The following is a 22577-nucleotide window of genomic DNA, read 5'->3' as shown; positions in this document are numbered from 1 at the left end:
CTTTTCAGGAGAGGAACAAGCGTTTCTGTTTCTTGCATCACTCTTACATTTGGCAAAGCACTACAAAATCATTAAGTTATCATGTAAATGAGTTTTGGTTTGGTGCACAGGGCCAAGAATGACAACAAATGTTGCAGAATATTCTGGTGGCAGCTGTCGCACACACTACAAAGCACGCTCTATGTAGTCTAACTCTGTAGGTCCTACTGGAAGTGCCAAGAGCTTCGACTTAAAGTAGAGTCAGCTGTTGAATACGAGTAAATCATTTGAGCCTGTTTGTCTCCTTCAAATGAGCATCTGTCTTGTCTCAGCTGTGTGTGTGTATACACTATATCAAAGACAATAAGGGCACTAATAGCTTTCAAGCCCTACCAGGCACTTAAATAGAGAAGGGTTACTATTACACTAATAGTGCTAACAACTCTCCGAGGCAGCTAAGCACTCTGTAAGCCACAGACTCAGCCAAACAGCGCAGGAACAGTGTAAATACAGAAGCTGGACGAAAAGTCCCAGAGCATCTCAAAGAGAAGCGGAAGGATTTACTAAAACCTCTTCTGATTGTCAATGAAGAGCGAGCATTTTCAAAACCAGTGCCAGTTTCAGCACACAACAAACACTGGATTAAAAGTCAAGTAAAATGTATAGTATTTGTATAGTATTTTCTTCTGTCTGACTGACTAAGTACTACCGAATCCCTGCAGAGATGCGTACGGGGGATACACTCCTACTTACACTGTCTCGGGTCTGCAGCTGACATGCTAATGATTTCATCAATAATTGATACTCTGAGACCTCATCAATACTTTAGCAGATCTCGAGCCAAATTGGAAGCTTCCGCTAAAATCAGAGCCAAGTGTCATCTCTCCATGTCTGAGCTGTCTGAGCAAACAGCTACTGGATCTGACACTGATTTCAATAAACATCACCTCATAAGGACTTTGAATTTGGGGCTCCTTGCCATGCTTTATCTATTGAACTGGACCAAAAGAGATCACTGTCAGGTAGCAGACAGCTGTCATTATGATTAATTTACCGCAAAGACGGGTCTATGTGCTGTGTGGCTCATGAATAAAGCATGGAGGTAATGGCTGTGAATCATCAGACCTTAGCAGAAAGGACGGCATACCTGTCTGCTCAATCACAGCATTTGGAGTGAGTTAGTGTAGTAGGAAATTACATTTCCTACAATTCATTGACTTGGATATTTCTTCACAAATGCTTAAAGCACATTATAAAATGACTTGGTTCAAGTTTCATGCAGTATCTCTTATGATTTCATTCCCATATGTAGCTTTTTGTGTAAATACTTTTCTGTAACTTATTAATTATTGAAGGACCAAGAGAGCAATGAACCCTGAGAGGCATCTTCCCCCTCCCGCACAATGTTTTTTACAGTAGTTTTACTGCTGCATTTTTTTCCCCCGCATCTTATCATGTGTTGAACTTAAAGGGGAATTCCAGTATTTTCCACCCTGGACCCTATTTTCCCATGTTTCTGTGTTTAAGTGCCTCGTGGGAACAGCAATTTTTAAAATTGGTCCATTATCAAGAGAGGGGGCTGCAGCCTGCAGCACAGATACAGGTTAATTCTCAAGTCTCGTTCTGGAATTGGAATCAGCTAACACTGGATGAGATACCTTTTATGTACTCCAGCAGAACAAACTATTACCAGCAAGCCTCTCTCCAACTCTCACTTGAGTTTCTACCATTGTCCTCCGGCAACAGGTCACCTCTCGTGAGAATTCAGATCAAGACTTGGACACAAAATAGGTCAGAACATTGGAAAAGTATGAAAAACTGTAAGGTCCTTTCCATAATGTTATAGGACATGCGTCAAAACAGTGCCGTACCTACAGCGTAGGCTCTGCATTGACGTACCCTACACCGTAGCCTGACCTCCCCAGAAATGTGACAACACGTCCTGGCGACACAGACCTCCTGTCTGCTTTTGTAAGCTGAAACCATTTCCCTCAGTGGAAACAAAGCTTTTATTTACTTTAATTTCACAGATAAGAAACAATAAATTGTGAAGACAATGAAGCCTCCACAAAAATAGCATTTTAAGTCTTGTGTGTGATTTATCCTGGCTTCATATAGAGGAAATCTCCGCTCGTCACTAGGCTAATTTATACAATGTAAAATACCAAAGCCTTGTGCTAATAACGTTAGCATGTTATATTAGTTTGGAAAACATGTTTAGTATAAGACAGTTGTTTTGTCGGTGAACCTTGTGAGCTGTAATGGAGCCGAATTATGTTACATTACGTTACGTTACCTTTGTTAAATGTTGCTGTTGTCCCTGGCTTCATATAAGTAATGTAAAAGTCTGCTAGCTGCTAGGCTAATTTATACAATGTAAAATGCCATAGGGTTGTGCTAAAAGCATTAGCATGTTGTATTTGTGGGGAAAATGTGTCCAGATAAAGACAAGTGCTTTGTCTGTGAATGCTGCGAGTTATAGTGAAGCTGATTTGTGTACTTGTGTTTGAAATTGTCTCTATTAAGCCATGTTTAATGTGTGTTTTGAGTGTGGTTGAATCAACTAAACTTTACAGCCCTTCACAGAAACCCCGCAGCGAACTAGTGTTTTGGAGGTGTAACTGCAGATTGACACAAACTCACCACCGCACAAGTATAAATGCTCACAATGGCGTAGACCATGTGTGTAGGCTATGGCGTAGGCTCTGCATCGAGCTGACGCACAAGTACAAAGCCTGCTTTAGTGGTTAAAACAACCGCTTTTGATGGATGTAAATTGGCAGGGCACACATACAAGTGGTTACACTGCAGCCCTCTCTCCTAAGAATCTACCAATTTCAAAAATTGTTGTTCCCATTAGTCACCTAGACACAAAAACATGGTAAAATAAGGGCCAAGTTGAAATATACCAAAGTTCCCCTTTAACTAAACTAAACTTAAAATGAATTTGAGTTTTGTGAGTTACTACCATCCAAACTGAAAACATGTATCCCTGATTGGTTTGGTTTCTGTAAAATAGGATGACTTAGAGCATTAATCACTTGGTACATCAAAGGGTGGGATATATGCCAGTGTTTAATCTAAGAGTTGATTAGTCAATTGGCTCATTTGTCCGCCACATACTAACAGACAAAGATTCCCACAGTCTGATAGTGATTACGGCCTGTCAGCTGCCAGCAGTGCAGAATTCCATGGTTACTAATTGGTTAGATTAGGCAACAGTTGTGATGTCATGTAGTTAAATCCAGACCTGTAATTGGTATATTATTAACATGTAATTATAGCTGTTGGATGGCCTGGTCAGGGTTCCCCAAAATCGTGTGTGTGCATATATATGCGGGTGTGTGTGTGCATGTGTGTTTTCTTTAAATTTGTGTGTGTTCACCAAAACCCTGTGTGGTTTTGAGCTCAGCCAATGAATGGCGAGCGCTTCAGCTTTCTAATTAGCTGTTGCCCATGTGGCCCGCCGACCGCATACAGCATGGCAAGATGCATATACAAAAGTGTATGTGCGTGTGTGCATGTACTCATTCAATGAGTTCTCTGTAGTGTGTGTGTAACATGTTTACACAGATGACCTCAGCCCTTTGGACTCTTTGCTACCCCCCAACACACACACACTGAAGCACACACAAGGCCGCAGATCGTCTGGGGCCAAGTCTAAGGGGAATTAGGAAGTGGTGCATGAGGAGTGAGATGACGGTGGTGTGTGTGGGTATGAGTGTGTGCTTGTGGCAAAGACAGAGAATGAGGAAATGACAGCTGCTGCCACTTGGAACAGGACAGTCGTGGATCCAGAGATATTTCATCGCAAAAAGATCAGCTTGAAATCTAAATCTCTCTCTCTGGCTGCTTTATGAGTATCAACAACAATCCTCCAAGACTAATATGTCGTTATGAATTGTTGTTATTTCCAGGATTCGACCATGGGGTTGATCTCTGAGGATGAACTCTGTGAAGTAATCTGTGTGGCTCAGGGTCACTCTAGAAGCTGGTCAGTGCTCTGGATCCACTTAGTGAGGTCTAACAGAGGGAAGTGATCAGGGCAGGGTGAAGGTGAGGGGGATGCTATAGCTAGACCTTGGCATGCTGAGATTTGTGACTGTGGCATGCAGTGGAGGGTCCAGTAATGGGCTGCGTTGAGAGAGGTAAATAGAGTAGGGGGCTGGGGGCTGGGCTCCCTGCAGGCATGTCTAGTTTCAGTTTGTGCAGTTTACTTACTCAGGGATCGACATATTGGCTGCATTGAACCCTTGAAAACAATATGGAAGATATTGATTTAGGTTGCCAAAGTGGGGTCAGTGTGGGTTTCTGATAACAGCTTTAGGTTGTGATCATATTTTTAACACACTTACACCTTTCTTTGTAAATTTAAAGCCCCATTTCCACCAAGCAGTCTGGTTCAGTTGAGTTCAGCACAAATTTTTTTTCGGTTTGTGAAAAGCTGTTGATAGAACTTTTCCTTATTGGCCCCACTTTTCGTCACCCTTCTGTTCTGGTACATAGCACACTGATCAGGTAGTAGAAGGTGGAGCTAGAAACACTGCAGTCCGTAGGTGGTTTCTCCTCTGCACTTAGGCTATCACATAGGAGTCATGTGGCTGAGATTTGATTCTCTGCCCAAACTTGATTGGGCCCAGTCTGACCTGTTGGGTTCAGGCCGGGCTGTAATTTCTCAAAATTCCCCAAGGGTTGAATTGGGTTCACAAGATCATGTCTCAAATGTCTATCACCACACTGACAAGGCTTTAGTTGACTTTGACTTGTAACAAAATGTTTTAATATTTAAAACAAAAACATTTTTTTGCAGTCTAAATTTGGGTTCTTAGTTGGGCTTGGGCCCAAAACGGCTCCCGTGGCGTGGGCTTGGGTCACTCTTGGACAGAAATTTTGCATGTTCATACTGGTCCAATCATAGATCTACTCAGGTTTAATGGCACTGACTTGAGCTCCAAGTTGAGCATACCTGTTTCTGTAGCATTACTTTGAGTGCATACAGTATGCTTATAAACATTTTGAATGCCCTAAAGCAAAGAAGCAGTTCATACAGTTCTCCAGTTAATGGTTTGTCACATATTAGCTTTTAACGTTGTGTCATTTGCTTTAATTTGCATCAGTTTTATCCCAGCTACAGCAGGTAATGGAAATTAGATGAAGTGCTGCAAAGTGTGAAGACTTCCACGCCATTTTCAACAGCCAAGGGGTGTTATCAAAGGCTGTAGATCAAAATGCCTCTGGACTAATTTGGATGGACTTATAACTAGTCTGAACAACAAAACATGGGAAGTAGTGCTGAGCGATAGACAACAGACTACAGCGTGCAGAGATGAGCTGACGTAGCGTCAATATGTCTGTGATTCAACAGAAAGCTCCACATCAGCTGCAGTCGTCTTGGTTGTTTTCGAAATTCCCTCAATGGCGCCTCTCTTCACTAAGCTAGGTCTATGCTCACCATAGTGTCCTCCATATAAAGGTGTACGAGCCAAAAATGACATCATTGCGTGTTTTGCATTAAGCATGAAAGCTCCGCCAGTTGCTAGTTATCGCATCAAACCTGCCCCATATTAGATGGACGATTGGGATTGGGCCGAAGCGGGCCAGGTCTGCTTAAAATCTGTCTGAAAGGGAAGAACACCAGACACATCTGCCAGAGCAAATAAAACATAAGCTCGCAGGTTCATCTGGTTCCCAGGCAAGCAAACTGTTAGAGGACTGTTTGTCCAATTGTCAGTTATTTGCTCGCAATCAGACACGTGTTTGACTGAATCGGACACATCCCTGTAATGGTGTTCGTATGCTCTGTCTTAGGTGAGACTGCACAACTTTCCGCCTATATAACAGATGTTTGCCATCTTTATAGCTTTGTTTAGTTAAAGGGGATCTGGCTTTTTGGTCTAGTTAGCTGAAAAGACACAAGGGGTTGTCAGATGGCCCCTGTCTGCTCCATTAAAGTGAAAATAGTCTATATGCAGACTATGACACAGCTGTGGGTTTATGATAAGTCACAGGAGCCACTGCATCGTTCCAGTGTATATAAAGGACTCACTGCCTGTATGTGATTGCTCAATCGACTTCCTGAATTAGTGTCTTAGGTTTTGAGTATTTGGCTGAGTGGGTGTTGCCGCCTACCAGCACAGCAGATTGGATCCTGGAGAGGCAGGAGTGGAGAGGTGGCAAGGGGAGGCTTGGTTTATAGACTTCAGCACTTTATGGGGGTGGGGAGTGTGCTTGGGGCAAAGTCATTTTAAGGAGGAAGAGGGGGTGTGGTTTGCTGGGTAGCAGGGGGTCTGGGGTACGCCAGGCATTACATGCTGTCTAAAATTAGCAGCAGCTGTCTTGGAGTTAATGGACATTCTGGCGTGTTTGTGTGTGTGTACATGCCTGTGTGTGTGTGTGTGTGTGTGTGTGTGTGTCTGTGTGTGCTAATAGGAGGGGTTAGGGTTCACAGGGACTTGAGACTGGAATGCAGCTCTAGTGGGCACTGCTGGTTTTGAAATTATTGTCATGACATTTGAGCTGAATTGGATAGTAAACAATGCAGAGTGACAGGACACAGAAATGCTGTAGGGACGGCAGACAGCCGACATGCAGCAAAGGTAATTTTAGATGCAGCTATAAATGCAACACATTATTAGTCTCAATTTTACTCTCCTGATAACAGATACCCTCCGGTTTGTCAATAGCAGCGGCAGTGTGTCTCGACTTATGCAGACATCAGGAGACAAAAGATGGCCACATGCTTTGTTCGTGTGCGTTCATGTGAATGCAGAGGTATGCATACCTGTGTCTCTGCTCAGTATAGACATGATGATTTTAGTCACCACCTGCTGCTATCGCATGACGATGGCATGCAAGACATTTTAGTGATGTGCTGACTTTACACGTATTGATACCACCATTGGCTAAGGGGTTATCAGGTTAGCGTTTTGCAACCTAATTGCCAGAATAAATGTTGGCATGGTTTGTTACAGCAAACCACAGATATGTAGCATTTTCTGAAACTATGCAGGGGATATGTTGAAACTCTGTGTATCTTCATGTTTCAACAGTGCTGTGGTTAACATGATTAGGTTCAGGCACAAAAAACACTTGTTTATAGTTAGGAAAAGACCCCGTTTTGACTTAAAATACCCAGTTTTGGAGGCACAATTGGTCCTGGAAATCATGCTGAAGTTTTGCTAAAAAACACTACCTTTTGGTGGACCAACGGCCACGTGAAATGCCGCTCATGTCTCGCCAAATAACACCCAGTTTTGGAGGCACAATTGCCACTGGAAATGGCACTAAAGTTGCCCGGGAGCTCAGTTGGTAAAGCAGGCACCCCATGTACAAAGGCACTGTCCTTGCCACGGCAGCCACAGGTTTGATTCTAGCCTGCTCTTTGGTGCATGTCATGCCCCTTCTTTCACCCTTTCATGCTTGGTCTGTCCTCTCTTATAAAGCCATGAAAGCCAAAAAAAAATCATCCGAAAAAAGGGAAATGCCACTAATGTCTTGCTTGAAAAACACCCACTGTTGGTGCCACAATGGCCACTTCCAACACTTGCTTTTGGTTGCGCATGGATGCTGGAATGTCACCAGCATTTTGCTAAGGTAAAACCTATATTTTGTGGCCGCTGGAAGCACAATGATGACTTGCTGAAAAACAACCAGTTTTGTTGTTTGGTTGTGTCAAACAGTGATCTGCAGCTTGGCAGCAGTGTGGCCGAGATGTCACCCCATGCACATAGGTGTAATCAGAGCTACCTCATTTCAGAAATGTTGATATGACACATGTATAATGTACAAATATAACATATCTGTGATTTGGTCTTAACAAATTAGCACTGTTTGAGTAGGACATCACATTCACATAGTCACCACTAATCACAAAGTGGACACAGTCATACTGTTGGCCTGCAGGTGTTTTAACCACTCATTATTTCCACCATTATCAAGATTGACTTTCTGTGGATCGACTAATCAATCAAACACTAAATGCACACATTCACATTATAGGTTTTGGCTCATGAGTTCATACTATGACCCAATGATCTTTACAGCAAGTGCAGAATCAAACTTGTGACATTTAAACCACAGGTCCATTTCAGTCTCTGTTTTCTAAGCGCTCAGGTATGGCTGCCCACTGAACGGAAGATGATCTTGACTGTGAGATGTCTCTGCTGGGTGTGTTGGCATGTGCAGAATGCGACTCATCTGACCTGCAGCTCACTTCTGTCCGCAGTCTCAACACTGGCAGAACTTTAAATCCAACAGAGTTGCATCACTCCTTCATCACATTATAATCATGTCAGTGTGACCTCATGACGCAGGGTGTGAGCTTATGCGTATCAGTAATGCAGGATGCTGTTTATAGGCACGTGTGTGTTTGTACAAAAGCCATATTCAGCACTTTAACCTAGTTGTGCTAAGTTTTGTTTGTTTTCCTGGTACATGGAAAATCTTTGCATGGAGGCATACATTAGTAACACATGAAGTAAACCCTAGGCATACCAGAGGTCAAGCCAAAATCTCAAGGCACACCCAAATGAATATCAGAGTAATCACACATCAAGATTTGTCCTTAAGTATGCAGACGACTCTGTCATTGTAAGCTGCCTTCATGGATCAGAATATGATCTCGGTCTTGGACAACCAGTCTTTGCTCCACATCGATGTGTCTAAGACCAATGAGATGTTACTTGCTTTTCGAGGAGGCCCTGCTTTCCTGCTCCTTGTGCGCTCAAGGGGGAGCCAGTGGCAGCAGTGCAGCAAGTAGTACAAGTATCTGGTCACTGTCTCAGATGACAAGTTGAATTTTGATGTGAACACCGACAGCATCTGTAAGAAGGCAAACCAAAGCCTATTCTTTTTAAGGAGGCTGTTTCGATATAAATAGGACAATCATGAAATTGTTCTATTCTGCTTTTATCGAGTCTGCTCTTCACCAGTTACTTTTAATAACCTACAGTATCTGTATGAGGAGAGGGTCACTTCTAAAGTTCGGTCTATTGTCTCAGACTTTCAACATCCACTCCACGTTGAGTTTCAGATGCATCCGTCAGGGCGAAGGTTTTGCCTTCCTAAGTGTAGCACTAAGCGTTACATATCGTCCTTTGTCCTCCATGATTGACCCCTGACAGTGTGTGATACTGGACTCTGTGTTCTGTCTTGTACTGTCTGTGTTGTACTCATGACTGCACCAGGGAACATTAAAGTTTTACCTTACCTTGTATTTATATCTGTGCACAATAGCTTAATCACTCTTATCACAACATAAGATAATAGAAATAAGAAAAAATAAGACCGGTAGCTGTCACAATACTGTCTGCTGATAGTCTACTTCTTTCGGTGGTAGGTCGACTTTGCTGGTGCTTTGTTGTAATTTGCTCCGTACAATAAAGTGATCCATTGTCCCACTCACATCTTTCTCCTTTTAAATACTGTCATTCCTCACACTGGCTGCCAATCAGGGCTTTTGAAGTGTCACACACTTATAATTCCCACGCACAAACAGGGACAAATAGGTTCCCTGTGAAGGTTTTTTAAATTAAAGTAAATTAAGTTACATTTAGAGCTACAATTCATAGCTAGAGTTTGCCTCTTTATTAGGAAATGGGTGTGTACAACACACTGATGCAGTCAATTAAAAATTCATTCATCACTTTTTTGTATAGGCCCAGATGAATATTGTCATAATAATGAATGGTTATCACAGAATCCCATGGCTCACCTGGACTGGCATCATGGCACACCATTGTAGAACCACTGTAGTAAACCATCTTGGATTTCGGACCCACCCTTTACTTCCAATCAAACATTACTGATACCCCCTTATGAACAACTGTGAATCTTGCTTCAAGTCAGGACTTGTTCAAGGATTCATAGGCTGCATTGGCACCTTTGTCTCCTTCCTTATTGTTTTGTTTTTTGCCCAAGTGAGAATAAGTATACCTGCTTTCAAGTCTAGTCCTGTATGGTTTCAGGTGAGAATTATGGAATTCATTTGCCTGAAAGTACAAGTGTTGAACAGTTTTTTAGGGATCAGAACATTATACAAGTCTTCTACAGAAAATCGCCCAAAAAAATAGAGCTTAGGTTTAGATGGAGCATCAGACATTTTAGCCTCTTAAATTTAGTCTTTTCTGGTATAAACATTACAGAAGAAAAGTGAAAGTTCATTGTACTGAACTCAAGTTTATAGGAACTGTAATCAGATACTAAACGTTTTGACCCCCTCTCCACTGCCAAAACGTTTAACCCTGTACGATGAGAGGTCTCTAAATTCTGTGTAGACCATGTGACTTTTGGTTGAAGCCAAACAAACCAACAACAATCTGACACAATCTCCAATGGGGTTTAACCATTTTAAATATTGAACACAGAATTCTATATTGGTGTCCAACTTTTTGGATGGTGTCAGCAGTAGTGGGAAAAGTGATGTCCTCTGTATATGAGCTTAGCAGCAAGCCAAGTGGGGCCAAACACTCAGTGAGTCAGAGTGTGGGAAGTCGTGAGTGTGTCGCCAAGAATGTCAACATATTTTCCTGAGGAGGAGGATGTGTTCTCTGGGGGGAAATACAGTGAACAGAGCCGGGCTCGGGGTAGTTCTGTCAGTTCAATCGAACAAGGCTTTCATCTTTTTATGAACTTAGTAGTTTCAGTTGCAAACATGTTTTTATAATCCTCTCTTGCGGACAGTGACGATCCCTCCAGCTGATGAATGATTGAGAAGTGATAGCTGAAGGCACAAACTGATTCAGTGCACTTTAACATGAACTCGATGACCTCAGGGAGCTGGATAGTCCTTCACAGTTATAGAGGGACTGTCGGTGCATTTAAACTATCGGCATTGAAACCCAATTGAAGCCAACATTCAGATTTGTTTCTATTAAGGCTGTCACAATCTGGAAATCCATCTGTAAAAACAAACAAACAAAAAACTTTGTTTTCTTCTGTCTTGAGAGATTAATCATGTTGTAACATGTTGTAACTTTTTCACATTAACGAGACGGCGCTTTGGTGGAGCGGTCGCCATGGACGCGGAGCTTGCTGTTTCTGTAGGTACACATTTCCTGGGGACACCTGCACGTCTTGGCCACGCCCTATCGTTCAAACTCAAAGTGCCCCCCCCCCCGTAGTTGTCTTTCACACAGGGCTGCCGACAGATTCTACAGTGTAAATTGCAGAATCTGTCTTGAGAGATTAGGGCTGTCATGGTGAAGGAATTTCCCCTGTGGTGAATAAGTGTGACTCAACAATGCGATATTTGTTTTACCACAATTTTTTGTTGTTTTTGCAAATATCTTTATTTATTCTGATTTTAGTTCTTTGTAAATAAGTTTTATTGTGTGAAGACATAAATTAGATTGACCTTTTGTTAAGCCCCGCCCCTTTGTGATGGTCCTACATAACCATGTAACCTGTAACTAACTGCACTCCCTGAAGAAATATTATCAACATTATACATAGTAAAAATGAAACAGTGATTCCAGAGAGAAGCAGACAGAGGGGTCTACAGTCTGTGTTTGAAGGATATATCCAGGATGTCAAACTGACTCAGCAGCAACAACAGGTTAAAAAGACAAAGATAGTTAGAAGCTGAAGCCGAACTATAGGCTACAGATCACAGTGTAAAAGTGAACCACCACATCACTGCTGATCGCCACACAAGACAATGAATATAAAGGGAAACTTTGCTGATATTGAACCAGCTGTGTGGCATCACAGTGTGTGCAGATGAACTGTGTTTGGCCTCGCCCCCGTGCTGCTGCCAACACCTGGATCTCCGCCGCCGGATGTCAGATCTCTGGGGGAAGTCAAACAACGTTCATCTGCACACACTGCGATGACACACAACTGGTTGAATATCAGCAAAGTTTCCCTGCTTCCCTTCACTGGTTCCTGTACAGCAGGGTCGGTCTTTGTTTCACTGTTATAATCATTAAAAAGCAAAAGCAGCATTTGTATACATTCAGTAGGCTATATCTTCAGTAGCTAGCTAGCTAACCCTACACTTTTCAGGGTTTGATTTTGGTTTTGGAACAGGGAAGAAACGTATATCTTTTTCCAACCTCTCCAGGTAACGAGTATCATTAATACATGACGTGCCCCAGGCACAACATTTAGCTCCAAATCCACAAAACCAACCTGAAAATGAATAACAGCTGTGTTGTTGTTGGACCCTGGTCTGAGCCGGCCAGATGCTACGTAATGATCGGCCACTCTGCGTTCGGGGGCGGGACGGGGCGTGGGCGAAGGGTCAACTGGCATTTTGTTTGAGAGGAACATTTTAAAGTTGGGTCCTTGTATATGACAATTTTTCATACTGGAGGAGTTAGCAGTAACTGATTTGACTTCCTCGGTATTATTATTGCCAGAGTGAGTATGTGGGATACTATCTTGGAAGCGCTTGAGGAAATTTTAGGAGGGAGTTCCAAAAGGAAAGCATTGATGCTGCTTTGGTTACAACAGCACTAAACAAGCAGTAGTGCTGCATCGGCAGAGCCTTATCCTCTGTGTAATACATTTTTGCATTTCCAGACACTCTCATCAGCCACCACCAGAGTGTAGGTTGGCCGAATGCTCGAGTCTTGACAAGTAAGACTGCCTTCATACCACAGCAAGACAGTGATTGTGTTTGTCTGGGATTTTGCTAACGCTAAGGCTCAATTAATGTCAGGCAGGATTGCACTACAGTTGTCATGGTAGCGGTAATTGTCTTCTGTATATGAAATTGGAATTGGATTGGAAAAAATTGCTGAAAAGTATGCTGCAAGGTATCCTGCAGTGCCCCTGCTCTCTGTTTACTTGCATGTATTTGATTGGCTACAGCAGTGTGTTGCAAGATTATGTTGCATTGCGCTACATAAATAGTAGAGCCACTGTCAGCTTTTTTTTTTTTTTTATGCCAGACTACCCTCCTTTTGTTTTTAGTTCTTCCACGTCCCTCTGCGGTGGGCACCCCCACTGCGTTGCCCGATGAAATGAATGAGGAGTCTGTGTTATTTGCCGCAGAGCCATTGTCAGTCTGAAAGGCCCTTTAGTTAAGCAACCACTGTTATAAATTATATGGCACAATACTGTGTTTTGAGCAGAGCATCGCTGTGGACGGGACTGCCCGTTCTCCACAACTTATCTGCTTGATTTTGAGAACATATTAGTGTCTTATCTGTATTTGCTTTTGTGTGTTTCTGTGGATGTGTATTTGGATATGTGTGTGTGTTTTGCCCATTCTTCAACCACATGTCCTCAACGGTCCTTGACATCTGGTGACCATACCCCTGCTCGGGCTCTCTGACTGTACTTCACGAGCCATGGGAACTGCTGCTGTGTTGGCTGCTGCAGTGTGTGTGTATGTGTCGGTGTATGTGTGTGTGACGGAGAGAGAAAGAGAGATGACCTCAGGTTTGGTGCAGATGTTATCACAGCCTGTGTGCAGCTTTGTGAAGTGTTCTCGCAGTTAGGGTGATAAACTGTTTTACTCTGTTCCGTTTGGTTGTTCAGGTCGGTGGTTTAGTGTCTGTAAGGATGCTTTATTTCGAGTAGGGCTGCCTACTGAAAGTACAAAAAAAAATCATTTGGAGATCCCTCAGGATCTCAGTTTCAGTCCCCAGGTGTAGCTGCAGAGTGTGCGCTCCTTGCTTTTGTGCTGCGCTTAAGTGCAGGCAGCTACCGACCCAGACCCAGGGTGAGTCTGAATGAGATGGAGACAGCTGCCCAGGCTCTAAGTTAACATTATCTTCTGGTGAATTTACAGCTGACAGCAACTTAATACGATACGGTCTCTGGCTTTTGTGTGATATCTATCTGTTGTTCATGTAGTTTGCCATCACCCTGAATGTCCCACGTAGCCCTGTTCAAACTCTCGAACTCTATATGGAAAGAAAAGTTGAAAGAGGTTGAATATTCATATTGAACTGCAAAATCTGATTCAACTGACATAATTCTGAGTCAGGTACTGCCCAAATTTCTTTAAAGAAAGATGTGTTTAGACATATTTTCCCTCAAATTTTGTGTTGCTATGCATCAAAAAGTCTTGTCAAGTTCTTCCAAAAGGCACTTGTTCATCTTGGTTTACCACTAACAGGATCCTCAAGTGGCAGGGACACCTCAGCAATTCTGAACAGGTCCTCCTCCGACCTTAATGACAAAAGAGGGGTGCCCTTGTAGGTACTCAGATTATGAACCACACTATCAGGTGCTTTGTGTGCACCCCAGCCTCATTTCCTGTCACCTCTCCACTCTCTGTGATAAAGGCTTAATCCAAGCCAACGTGACTTCTACAAAACAATTCATATGACCATTTTCTGATCTGCCACCTCTACAGTTTAGTTAAGTTAAGGCAACAACAGCCAGTAGGCGATTTCAGGGGGAACGCCATCACCCTTGTAAAAGCAATATAACTAAAATGCATCTCACTTGTTAACCTGCCATCCCTCTCCATCTCCAGGGTCTAGACCAAGACACTGTCCTATCTGGACCCAGATCTATAACCAAGAAATCACTGAGAATTATTACATTTTGACAGAGCATTTCTATTTTAACCAGTGCAGCATCTGTAACAGGAAACTTACAGACCAATTGCATGTGTTTAATCATCTCACATGATGCTCCTGTGCATTCTGATGAACAGTACAACTCGAGCATGTGAGATACACAATGAGGAGAGACAAGATACAACAGATGGACAAATAAGTGAGTCAGTTAAAACACATTTCACAGTGTGTTCTAAAGAGAGAAACGTAGGCAATGAAAACGGAGCTTTAAATAAAAAACGGACAAACTTTTACATGTTTATTCTTCTTAACAAAACCATTGTGTCTTATCGTGTGTTCTGCAACAGTGGCTATTATAAGTGGCAATTTGAAGCACCACTTAGAGACAAACCACTTTTCAGCCTCTTTTCAGCAAACATACCAGCTCAAATCTAAACTAAGACTATAGAAGATAAAATACTTTATACCAATAAATCATTTTTTGTCACATGAAAGGTACAACTCTAGGGTAAAGGCACTGAATCCTGAGGCAAAATCTTGTTCTAGAAATGTAAAGTTCTAGAAAGTGTTGGAACGGATGACCAGTGCTGTCATTTTTCTCGAGAACTGTCTCTTCTGGTAAAAAGTGTCCTTGAAATGTCCTTCAAAATAAGAAAAATAAAACAGATTGCTCCTGTTTTCCAATCAGTCAATAACTACTCTGTGCTATTTTTCTTCTATGCCATTCTGTTCAGCTCTGCCCTTTCCGTTCTGCTACACTATACTCGTTTTTTCTTCACTTGCTTCCACTCTTTTTAAGAGGTGGTCTGACGTTTATTCACATTTTGGGGTTTTCCCTGATGGTTATATTTAGCCAACAGGAAACGTCCCAGAAATCCTCGTTCTGCTCCCACTGAGACGGAGCGAGCCGCATACACATCTACAGTGTCTCATGCCCTTCAGCCTCAAACAGGGTTGTACTGGGATCTGCTTTGTTTATATTCCCATGCATTTTCCTCTGAGTAAATTCAAAGATAGCGACTCCACATTGCCTCGGTCTGTTGAGTTTTTTCCAGTTTCAAACCTCCCACTCGCTGTGCGCCCGGCCTACAAACATCAGCCTCATTCATCTCCACATGAAGTTAAGGATTGTTCGCCCCACCTCAAGTTCAGTCTCAGTGTCATTCAGAGGCTTCAAGGCCAAATCCATCCCCTTTAGATAGCCCGTGGCCTCTGGCCCCTTCAGCCCTCGATAAGCCCTGACTTCCAACCCCACTTATACTTAATTTCTTTCCTGCGTACGCCCAGGGATCATCTTTCTCCTAATCTCCGGGTACAGAACAGAGGACAGTAGAATATTTAAAGGAATCCTGTAGAGCTGAAGCCTGTTTATGTTAATGTCTAATTTCTCTCATTAGTCTGCTGTATTGTTGAAGCAATACATAGGACAGAATCTTGGAATAGCCTCTGTGACATCACCCAGTAGACTAAACTGTGTCGGTTTAAATCTAGTTGGACAGTATGCTTTATAAGAAGCCAATAAGTCTCTGCTCACCTTTTAAATTGAATGTATGAAACCCTTAATGGACCCAGAGGGATTCCTGCAGATGATGAGCATCAATATTAATACATTCAATCAATACAACAGCATGCATTAGTGCATCATCATGCTCAACTTTTTTGCCTTGGATTTTTTTTTTGTCTTCACTGCCCGCCAGTAAAAGAATCTAATGAAACTACAAATCTGATCTGTTCTGATGTTCCTCTCTTCTGTTTTTTGTCTCGCAGGAGAAGCGAAAACGACAAACTGAGATTGAAGACAAAAGAAGCCAGCTCGATGACCTGGTGCTACAACTACAGCATCTCAAGGTCAGTGTGTGTGTCAGTGTGTGTTTCCATGGGACGTTGGTTTCAAATACTAGAATTAGGAGTAGGTTCAGGTGCAAGTAAACTGTATAATTAGCAGCAGCAGCAGTATTTAGGAATAAGAACTGGGTTTACGATTTAACTTGAAATTAGCACTGACTATAACCAGCTACTCAGGGAGTTACTAAATAACAGTGTTGGTGCTGGTGAAATTACAGCAGCTACATCTACAATCTGTCTTCATTCACTGTGATCCCTACTTACTGAGTGCACGTAGTAGTTTGCACATGGCTTCTATTTTTGTCAGGGTGGTCATTCCTACCTCTGCATTTGGATCTCACTCAACTGTAAAAATACTTGTCACATGTTTATCATTGCAGGTAGGACAATAACTTTGAACATATATGAATACACACTTCGGTTTTTTCCGTAATTTTGAGGCTTAACTGGTTTTCACACATGAAAAACAAACAAGTAAAAAGAAAGAAAGTAAAAAGAACTAGAGGAGAACTCAAAGAGCTCATATGGTAAGGCCAGTAGTTCAGTCTTCAGTAATATGCAAATCTGCAAGCACAACCACTAAAAATGTCTGGATCCATTCCCAAAAGTATCAGAACTAGCCATACATACCCATGGCTAGTACAGCATACCATACCATGACTTAGTCATACCAAAAATTAGAAAAAAACAACAACATTGGTCCACGGGGGAGCCGCAGCGATCGGTCGCATTTTAGCCATTTTTAAGCATTTTTCTGTTGTTATAGCGCCACCCAGTTGCCAATTAGAGTTAAATTTCTCCAGTCACCTTGAAGCGTCCTGTTCTACATATCTACCAAGTTTAGTAAAAATCAATATGGCGGTTAGGCCTAGATAAGAAATTAGCTCTCTAGCGCCCCCATTTTGTTTGATGGGGTCAATAACGGAGGAGTCCCCTCAGATCATGTGTGGTCATATGCCTACAAAGTTGCGTGGTGATCGGTGAAACCCTTGAGATGTTATACACCTTTATGTGATGAGCCATGCCCTCCGCAATATTCATTGCCTTATAGAAGCTCAGTTTTAGTAAGTTTTCCAACTTTTGCCAAGAGAGAACTTTAGATATTGGGCCCTAGATTATGTTCACCCAGTTTCATGCAGATCGCTCAAACTTCCTAGGAAGAGATCGATTTGAAGTGTTTTTCAAAAAATTCAAAATGGTGGAAAATCTATATAACCAGAAGTTATGGGTTCTTGAGGCAGATTTGTTCCTCATGAGGAGAGGCATCTCTGTGCAAAGTTTCATGTCTCTACGACATACGGGGCATGAGATATGCCCATTCAAAGTTTGCAATTTCAATTGGTTGCTATGGCGCCCCCCTTTGGCCAGTTGATGTAATATTGCTTCATTGGCATCCTCCCATGACCCTCTACCACTGTGCCACATTTCACATGGATTGACCAAGTCAGTGAGGAGAAAAATATGTAACAGAGACACAGACACACCCACAGACAGACACAGTTTTCGTCATTATATAGTAAGATTATGTCAAAATAGTTTTCCCATAACGACTGCTTTCTGTATGAAGTTTAAGCTACTTCAGGTGTTGGCTGCCCCAGGGGACTACTGGTACCCGTGAATTCCAGGTACCTGGTTCTTGTTTCAGTACCTGGAATTTGGTACTCATAGTTAATTGTACCTTTACTTTCTCTGCAGTAACAAAATGTTTGAACCAGCTGCAGGGCTGTTGTAGAAGACTAAAAGCAAATCTGTTCCTCTGCTCTTTTCTGATCACGCATAGAGCTAATTTTCTCTGTCTTTCTGGGTGTGTGTGTGTGTGTGTGTGTGTGTGTGTGTGTGTGTCTGCTCATACAGCAGTAATTCTACGCTATTATTAAAGTAATATTGTAAGAAAATAGGCCAGACACAGAAACTGTTGCAGCAGATTGGCACTGCAGCGATAGTTACAGCTTGCTGGGAACCTGATGATGTGGCCGCTCCATTGGCTTCAGAGCACTTCTGCCTTCCGTCTGAAGTTGGACTTGGTGGTTCTCACAGAGCCCTGCTGCCAGCCTCAGCTTCAAGGCACTTCCGCCTCTAGTCTAAAACTGCCGTTCCCATCCAGATTGGCTCTCAGGTTCTGTTCCTGGGCACTGATGGATTTAGCATGAATAGGTACTTGGTAGTACTGATGTACTTTGGTCTGTACTCTTTAAAGCATAGAGTTTGGTACCCAACCCTAATTGTGATGAGACCAGATATCATTGTAGATTTTGGATATGGCAATATCATAATTGTTGTCCTCCTGGTTTTAAAGGCTGTGTTACAGTAAAGTCATGTAATTACCTGAACTTCACAGACTGTTCCAGCTGTTTTATTATCTATTATATCCACATTACTAATGATTATTTATCAAAAATCTCACTGTGTAAATATGTAGTGAAATCACAGTCAACTCTACAATATCATCACAATGTTGATATTGAGGTACTGACAGACATCTAGAGGGAGCTCGGAGTAGAGCTGCTCCGGCTGCTCCTTCACATCGAAAGGGGTCAGTTGAGGTGGTTCCGGCAGCCGATCAGGATGCCTCCCAGGAGCCTCCCATTAGAAGTTTTCCGGGCACGTCTAAGTGGAAAGAGACCCCAGGGTCGCCCCAGAACATGCTGGAAGGATTATATATCTCATCTGGCTAGGGAACACCTTGGGATCCCCCAGGAGGAGCTGGGAAAGGTTGCTGGGGAGAGGGACGTCTGGAGTACCTTGCTTAACCTGCTGCTTCTGCGACCCATAGATAGATGACAAACAACTTCTGTATTCATATTCACCCCATGATTCAGATCCATCCTAAAATTTAATGGGTTCCTACTTGGCCCAGGCTACCTTTCCACCAAGTTCCATTAAAATGGGGCCAGTTTTTCAGTAACCCTGCTGACAAATGGACAAACCAGAGCAAAACCATAACCTCCGCGGCGGAAGTAAAAATGTCAAATCATTGCTCGTGCTCAGCAGTGTCAGTAGTAGAACTGGTGGAGTGTCAAAGTCACTGTGCTGCATTGCTGCTGCAATGATTACAGAGATGCAAAGGTTGCATTTAAAAGTATACCTAGCCCAGCTGCCTGCTGGGATATATGACACAACTCCTGCATTATGGTGTACTTATGGACCTTTTTGCTTACTTGTTTTATTTATAGCTGTAAATTCACTGCCAGATTTTACTGTTTGATCCACTACTGGACTGAACATTGCAAAAGTGTGAGCCACTATATGTGAGTGATAAGAGATGAGGCGTTGCTTGAGACTTGAGGTAACAGTTTAAGGTCAGATATTGATTTAAGGGTGAGTTAGAGTGGAGGTAAAGCAGAGAGTTCAGGTTAGGGTCAGACGTTGGCGGACGAATGGAGTCAGTGATGATGCTCACAAGTAAGCTTTACAAATGTGTGTGTGTGTGTGTGTGTGTGTGTGTGTGTGTGTGTGTTACCCATTCATCTCTCTTAATCTACTCAGTCCCTCTGTTTTCCTAAGCCTTGACCTTACATGTCATAGAGAGTTAAAGAGACAGTGCGCTCTCAAAGACACATCACGTGCCGTCCTTTACAGTTTCGATCTATTCCTGCTTTCACACGTGCACGCATGTGTGTTTAATTCCTTGCATGCACAGATAAATGTGTGAGTCACTTTCTGGCTGACAGGTAGCAGTTCATTCCATCGCAACATCCAAAATCTCAGCGCTCCCGGTGTGCAGGCCTGTTAGAGTTTCCCTTGGCCGAGCAGGGCAGGCCTGGTTGTTTTCTTCCTCCCAGAACAACACTCAAATCCAAACACACATACGCATGTTTCCCTAATAATTGCTGCTAGCCGCTACCAGTAAGCCAAGATTGTGTTTCAAGTAAACACTGATCTGACGTTCAAATAGTAAGTAGGAGTGTAAATGAGGAACACAAACTGCTGACAGAATGGGAGGTTGAGAAAAAAACACCTTTCAGTAATTCATGTGGAGTTCTTGAACCTTTCATCCAATGAGAAATTGGTCCCGCGACCTCGCACATGAGCTCAGAGGAACACATGACCGGCCCTGTCAGGTGGAGACAGATATAGGCATCCTGTGATGAGTGATGCACCGTGTGACGTGCCTTAAAATATGTTCTGCTCATGAGGTTTATGACTCTGATTTTTTTTTCTTGCCATATTTGAGTTAATACAAGTTACACTTTGTACATACTGTACTGTTGATAGCTAAGAGGAATTGTTCATAAAACCCTGCAGCTCTAAATGCAGCACAGATGCAGGGTGGGTGGGTACCCATTATGCTACAAATATGTATGGTAGCCAGCTTTAATATTTGCAATAAAAATACATTCCATTCTCTAATTAGAGCCTTTAAACACACTTGGCTTGAATGACTCCCACATTAAATAAGTTTGATTCCTACATGCTGCTGTTTTCCAGCATTTAACACCCACTTACAGAAGTACGGACAAAAGAGAAACACTAATTAAAGCCATGTGCACTGTGTGTATTGGGCGCACAACCATTAATGAGGGTTCAGCTGTAGGACCAGGATTTGAGTCCAGATTTCTGCAGTCTGGACTCAACTGCAAAACATACATTTAAACTAACCTAAGCCTTACTGGTCAGGTTAGTGCCGCACTGCTTTAATTTAAACCTGAAAAGTTCATCATCTGCAGGCAGACATTTTGTATCAATACACAACTATACAGATGACTTTCAAGTTTCCATGTGTTTGTCTTGACTGCTGATGCATGTCATTCTGATACTGTTTTCTTTCCTTTTTCTGACCTAATGTGGGTTACTCAGCATGGAAAGTAATAATCAAAACAAATTGCATACGACGTTTACTGCTGACATTTCAAACCGCTGCAGTCGCTACACTTAAGACTACTAGCTTGTGTTGTTTTATTCAATCAATGAGGCACTGCACAAACACCAGGGAAGTCAATATAAAGTAATTACATGTGTTATATTGATGCAAATAAATGCCTATTTTCTTTCTCTGTATCTCTGGCTGTATAATTTAGCCAGTATGTGATTCACAACAGCTTCTCCACTTGCTGTTTTGAACACTTTATGTCTGTTTTTATTGTTATTTTGAGCATTTTATGTCTTTATTAGCTGGCAGGAGGGAGTACCATTCACATTTGGTCTGATACTGGTAATGGTACCCAGAGGTACCTTTTTTGGTACTTAACTCACAAAATAAGTCCAAACTTTCAGCTGCTGGGAAAAATGAAGGTAGAGTCTGTAGGATTACATTCTGGGCATGCTCTGCTCCACCTAGGTTGCAAAATGTAGATAAATATATCTATTCATTGCCTTTTAATTAGGCATTAACCTCGAGTTTAAGCCCATATTGTTGAAAAAATACATGATTTGAAGCGCAAATAACCCCTTCAGGTTGCGGTTATGCCTGTGAGACACAGCTTAGATACGAGCCTGCACAGAGCCTGTGGGGAATGACAGATCATTTTAGGGTTTTACACCCAAGCCACCAGGGCGCCCAACTTGGTGTCCGGTAGCTCCTTCCTGTTGCACAGGAAAGGGTGCAGCTTACGTTACCACCTTAGGTGAACAAAGGGCACCACCTGCAGATCCCAAGCTCCAAAATCTAAAAGACAAAACCTTTTCCAGTTATCATGCATATGTGAGATGACCTGTGTCTTTTATCTATTCCCTTTGTAATTTAAATACTCCCTATAGATAAATGAAAAGAAGTAACACATATCATCTGCATGTGCCCTAACCCAGACATGTTAGCGCTTCGCTCTGTCATCCACTGAGCTAAACAGGGACTCGAGCCCCTGCAGAGCCACTGCACTGCTCTGTTTAGTTTTCTAGCATGCAACACCAACAGGCTTGAACTCCAGATGTAATCAGCATCTGGTCACACAGTCTCATTTAATGGCCATTACCTCTGAGTGCCACACAGCCAGGCAGCATGAAGCTGGCTTTGTAGTCTGCTCTCCAGAGACGTAGTGGCCTGGGAGAGGAAATGGAGACTGGAGCCTAGAGATTTGATAAGAACCTCTTGGCTACACGATTCAAGCCTCTCAGAATGGAGGTGTTGATCTGAGTCTGGGTCCATGTAAACATGATGAGTTCAGAGTAAAGTTAACCCTTACCCATGCCGGTTGACTTTGCCTCTGGCAGTTATGAATTTTGTTGATTTTATGCTTGCTCTCGTTATTTCGGTTATTTTCGGTTTCTGATGAATAGCGTAGCCTTCCTTTTAAGAGACTAGCTCGGAGGCGATGTGTGTCAGAGCTCAACAGGAAATGG

General features: G+C 42.6%; 1 protein-coding gene across 3 annotated transcripts in view; it reads left to right on the top strand.

The window, feature by feature from the left end:
• The window catches only part of LOC125878602 (A-kinase anchor protein 2), a 128883-nt gene that overhangs the window by 20613 nt on the left and 85693 nt on the right, over positions 1 to 22577 (top strand). For all 3 annotated transcript variants that reach the window (XR_007447764.1, XM_049559894.1, XM_049559895.1), the window contains exon 3: positions 16224 to 16304. Coding sequence is in view for 2 of the 3 variants with exons in the window: in XM_049559894.1 (XP_049415851.1) it covers positions 16224 to 16304 (81 nt within the window). In the remaining variant the exon portion in view is untranslated. The remainder of the gene's footprint in view (positions 1 to 16223; positions 16305 to 22577) is intronic.

Source organism: Epinephelus fuscoguttatus, linkage group LG18 (genome assembly GCF_011397635.1).
Source record: "Epinephelus fuscoguttatus linkage group LG18, E.fuscoguttatus.final_Chr_v1".
Lineage (NCBI taxonomy): Eukaryota > Metazoa > Chordata > Actinopteri > Perciformes > Serranidae > Epinephelus > Epinephelus fuscoguttatus.
Note: the sequence above shows the minus strand (reverse complement) of the source record. Positions and strands in the feature narration are given on the sequence as shown.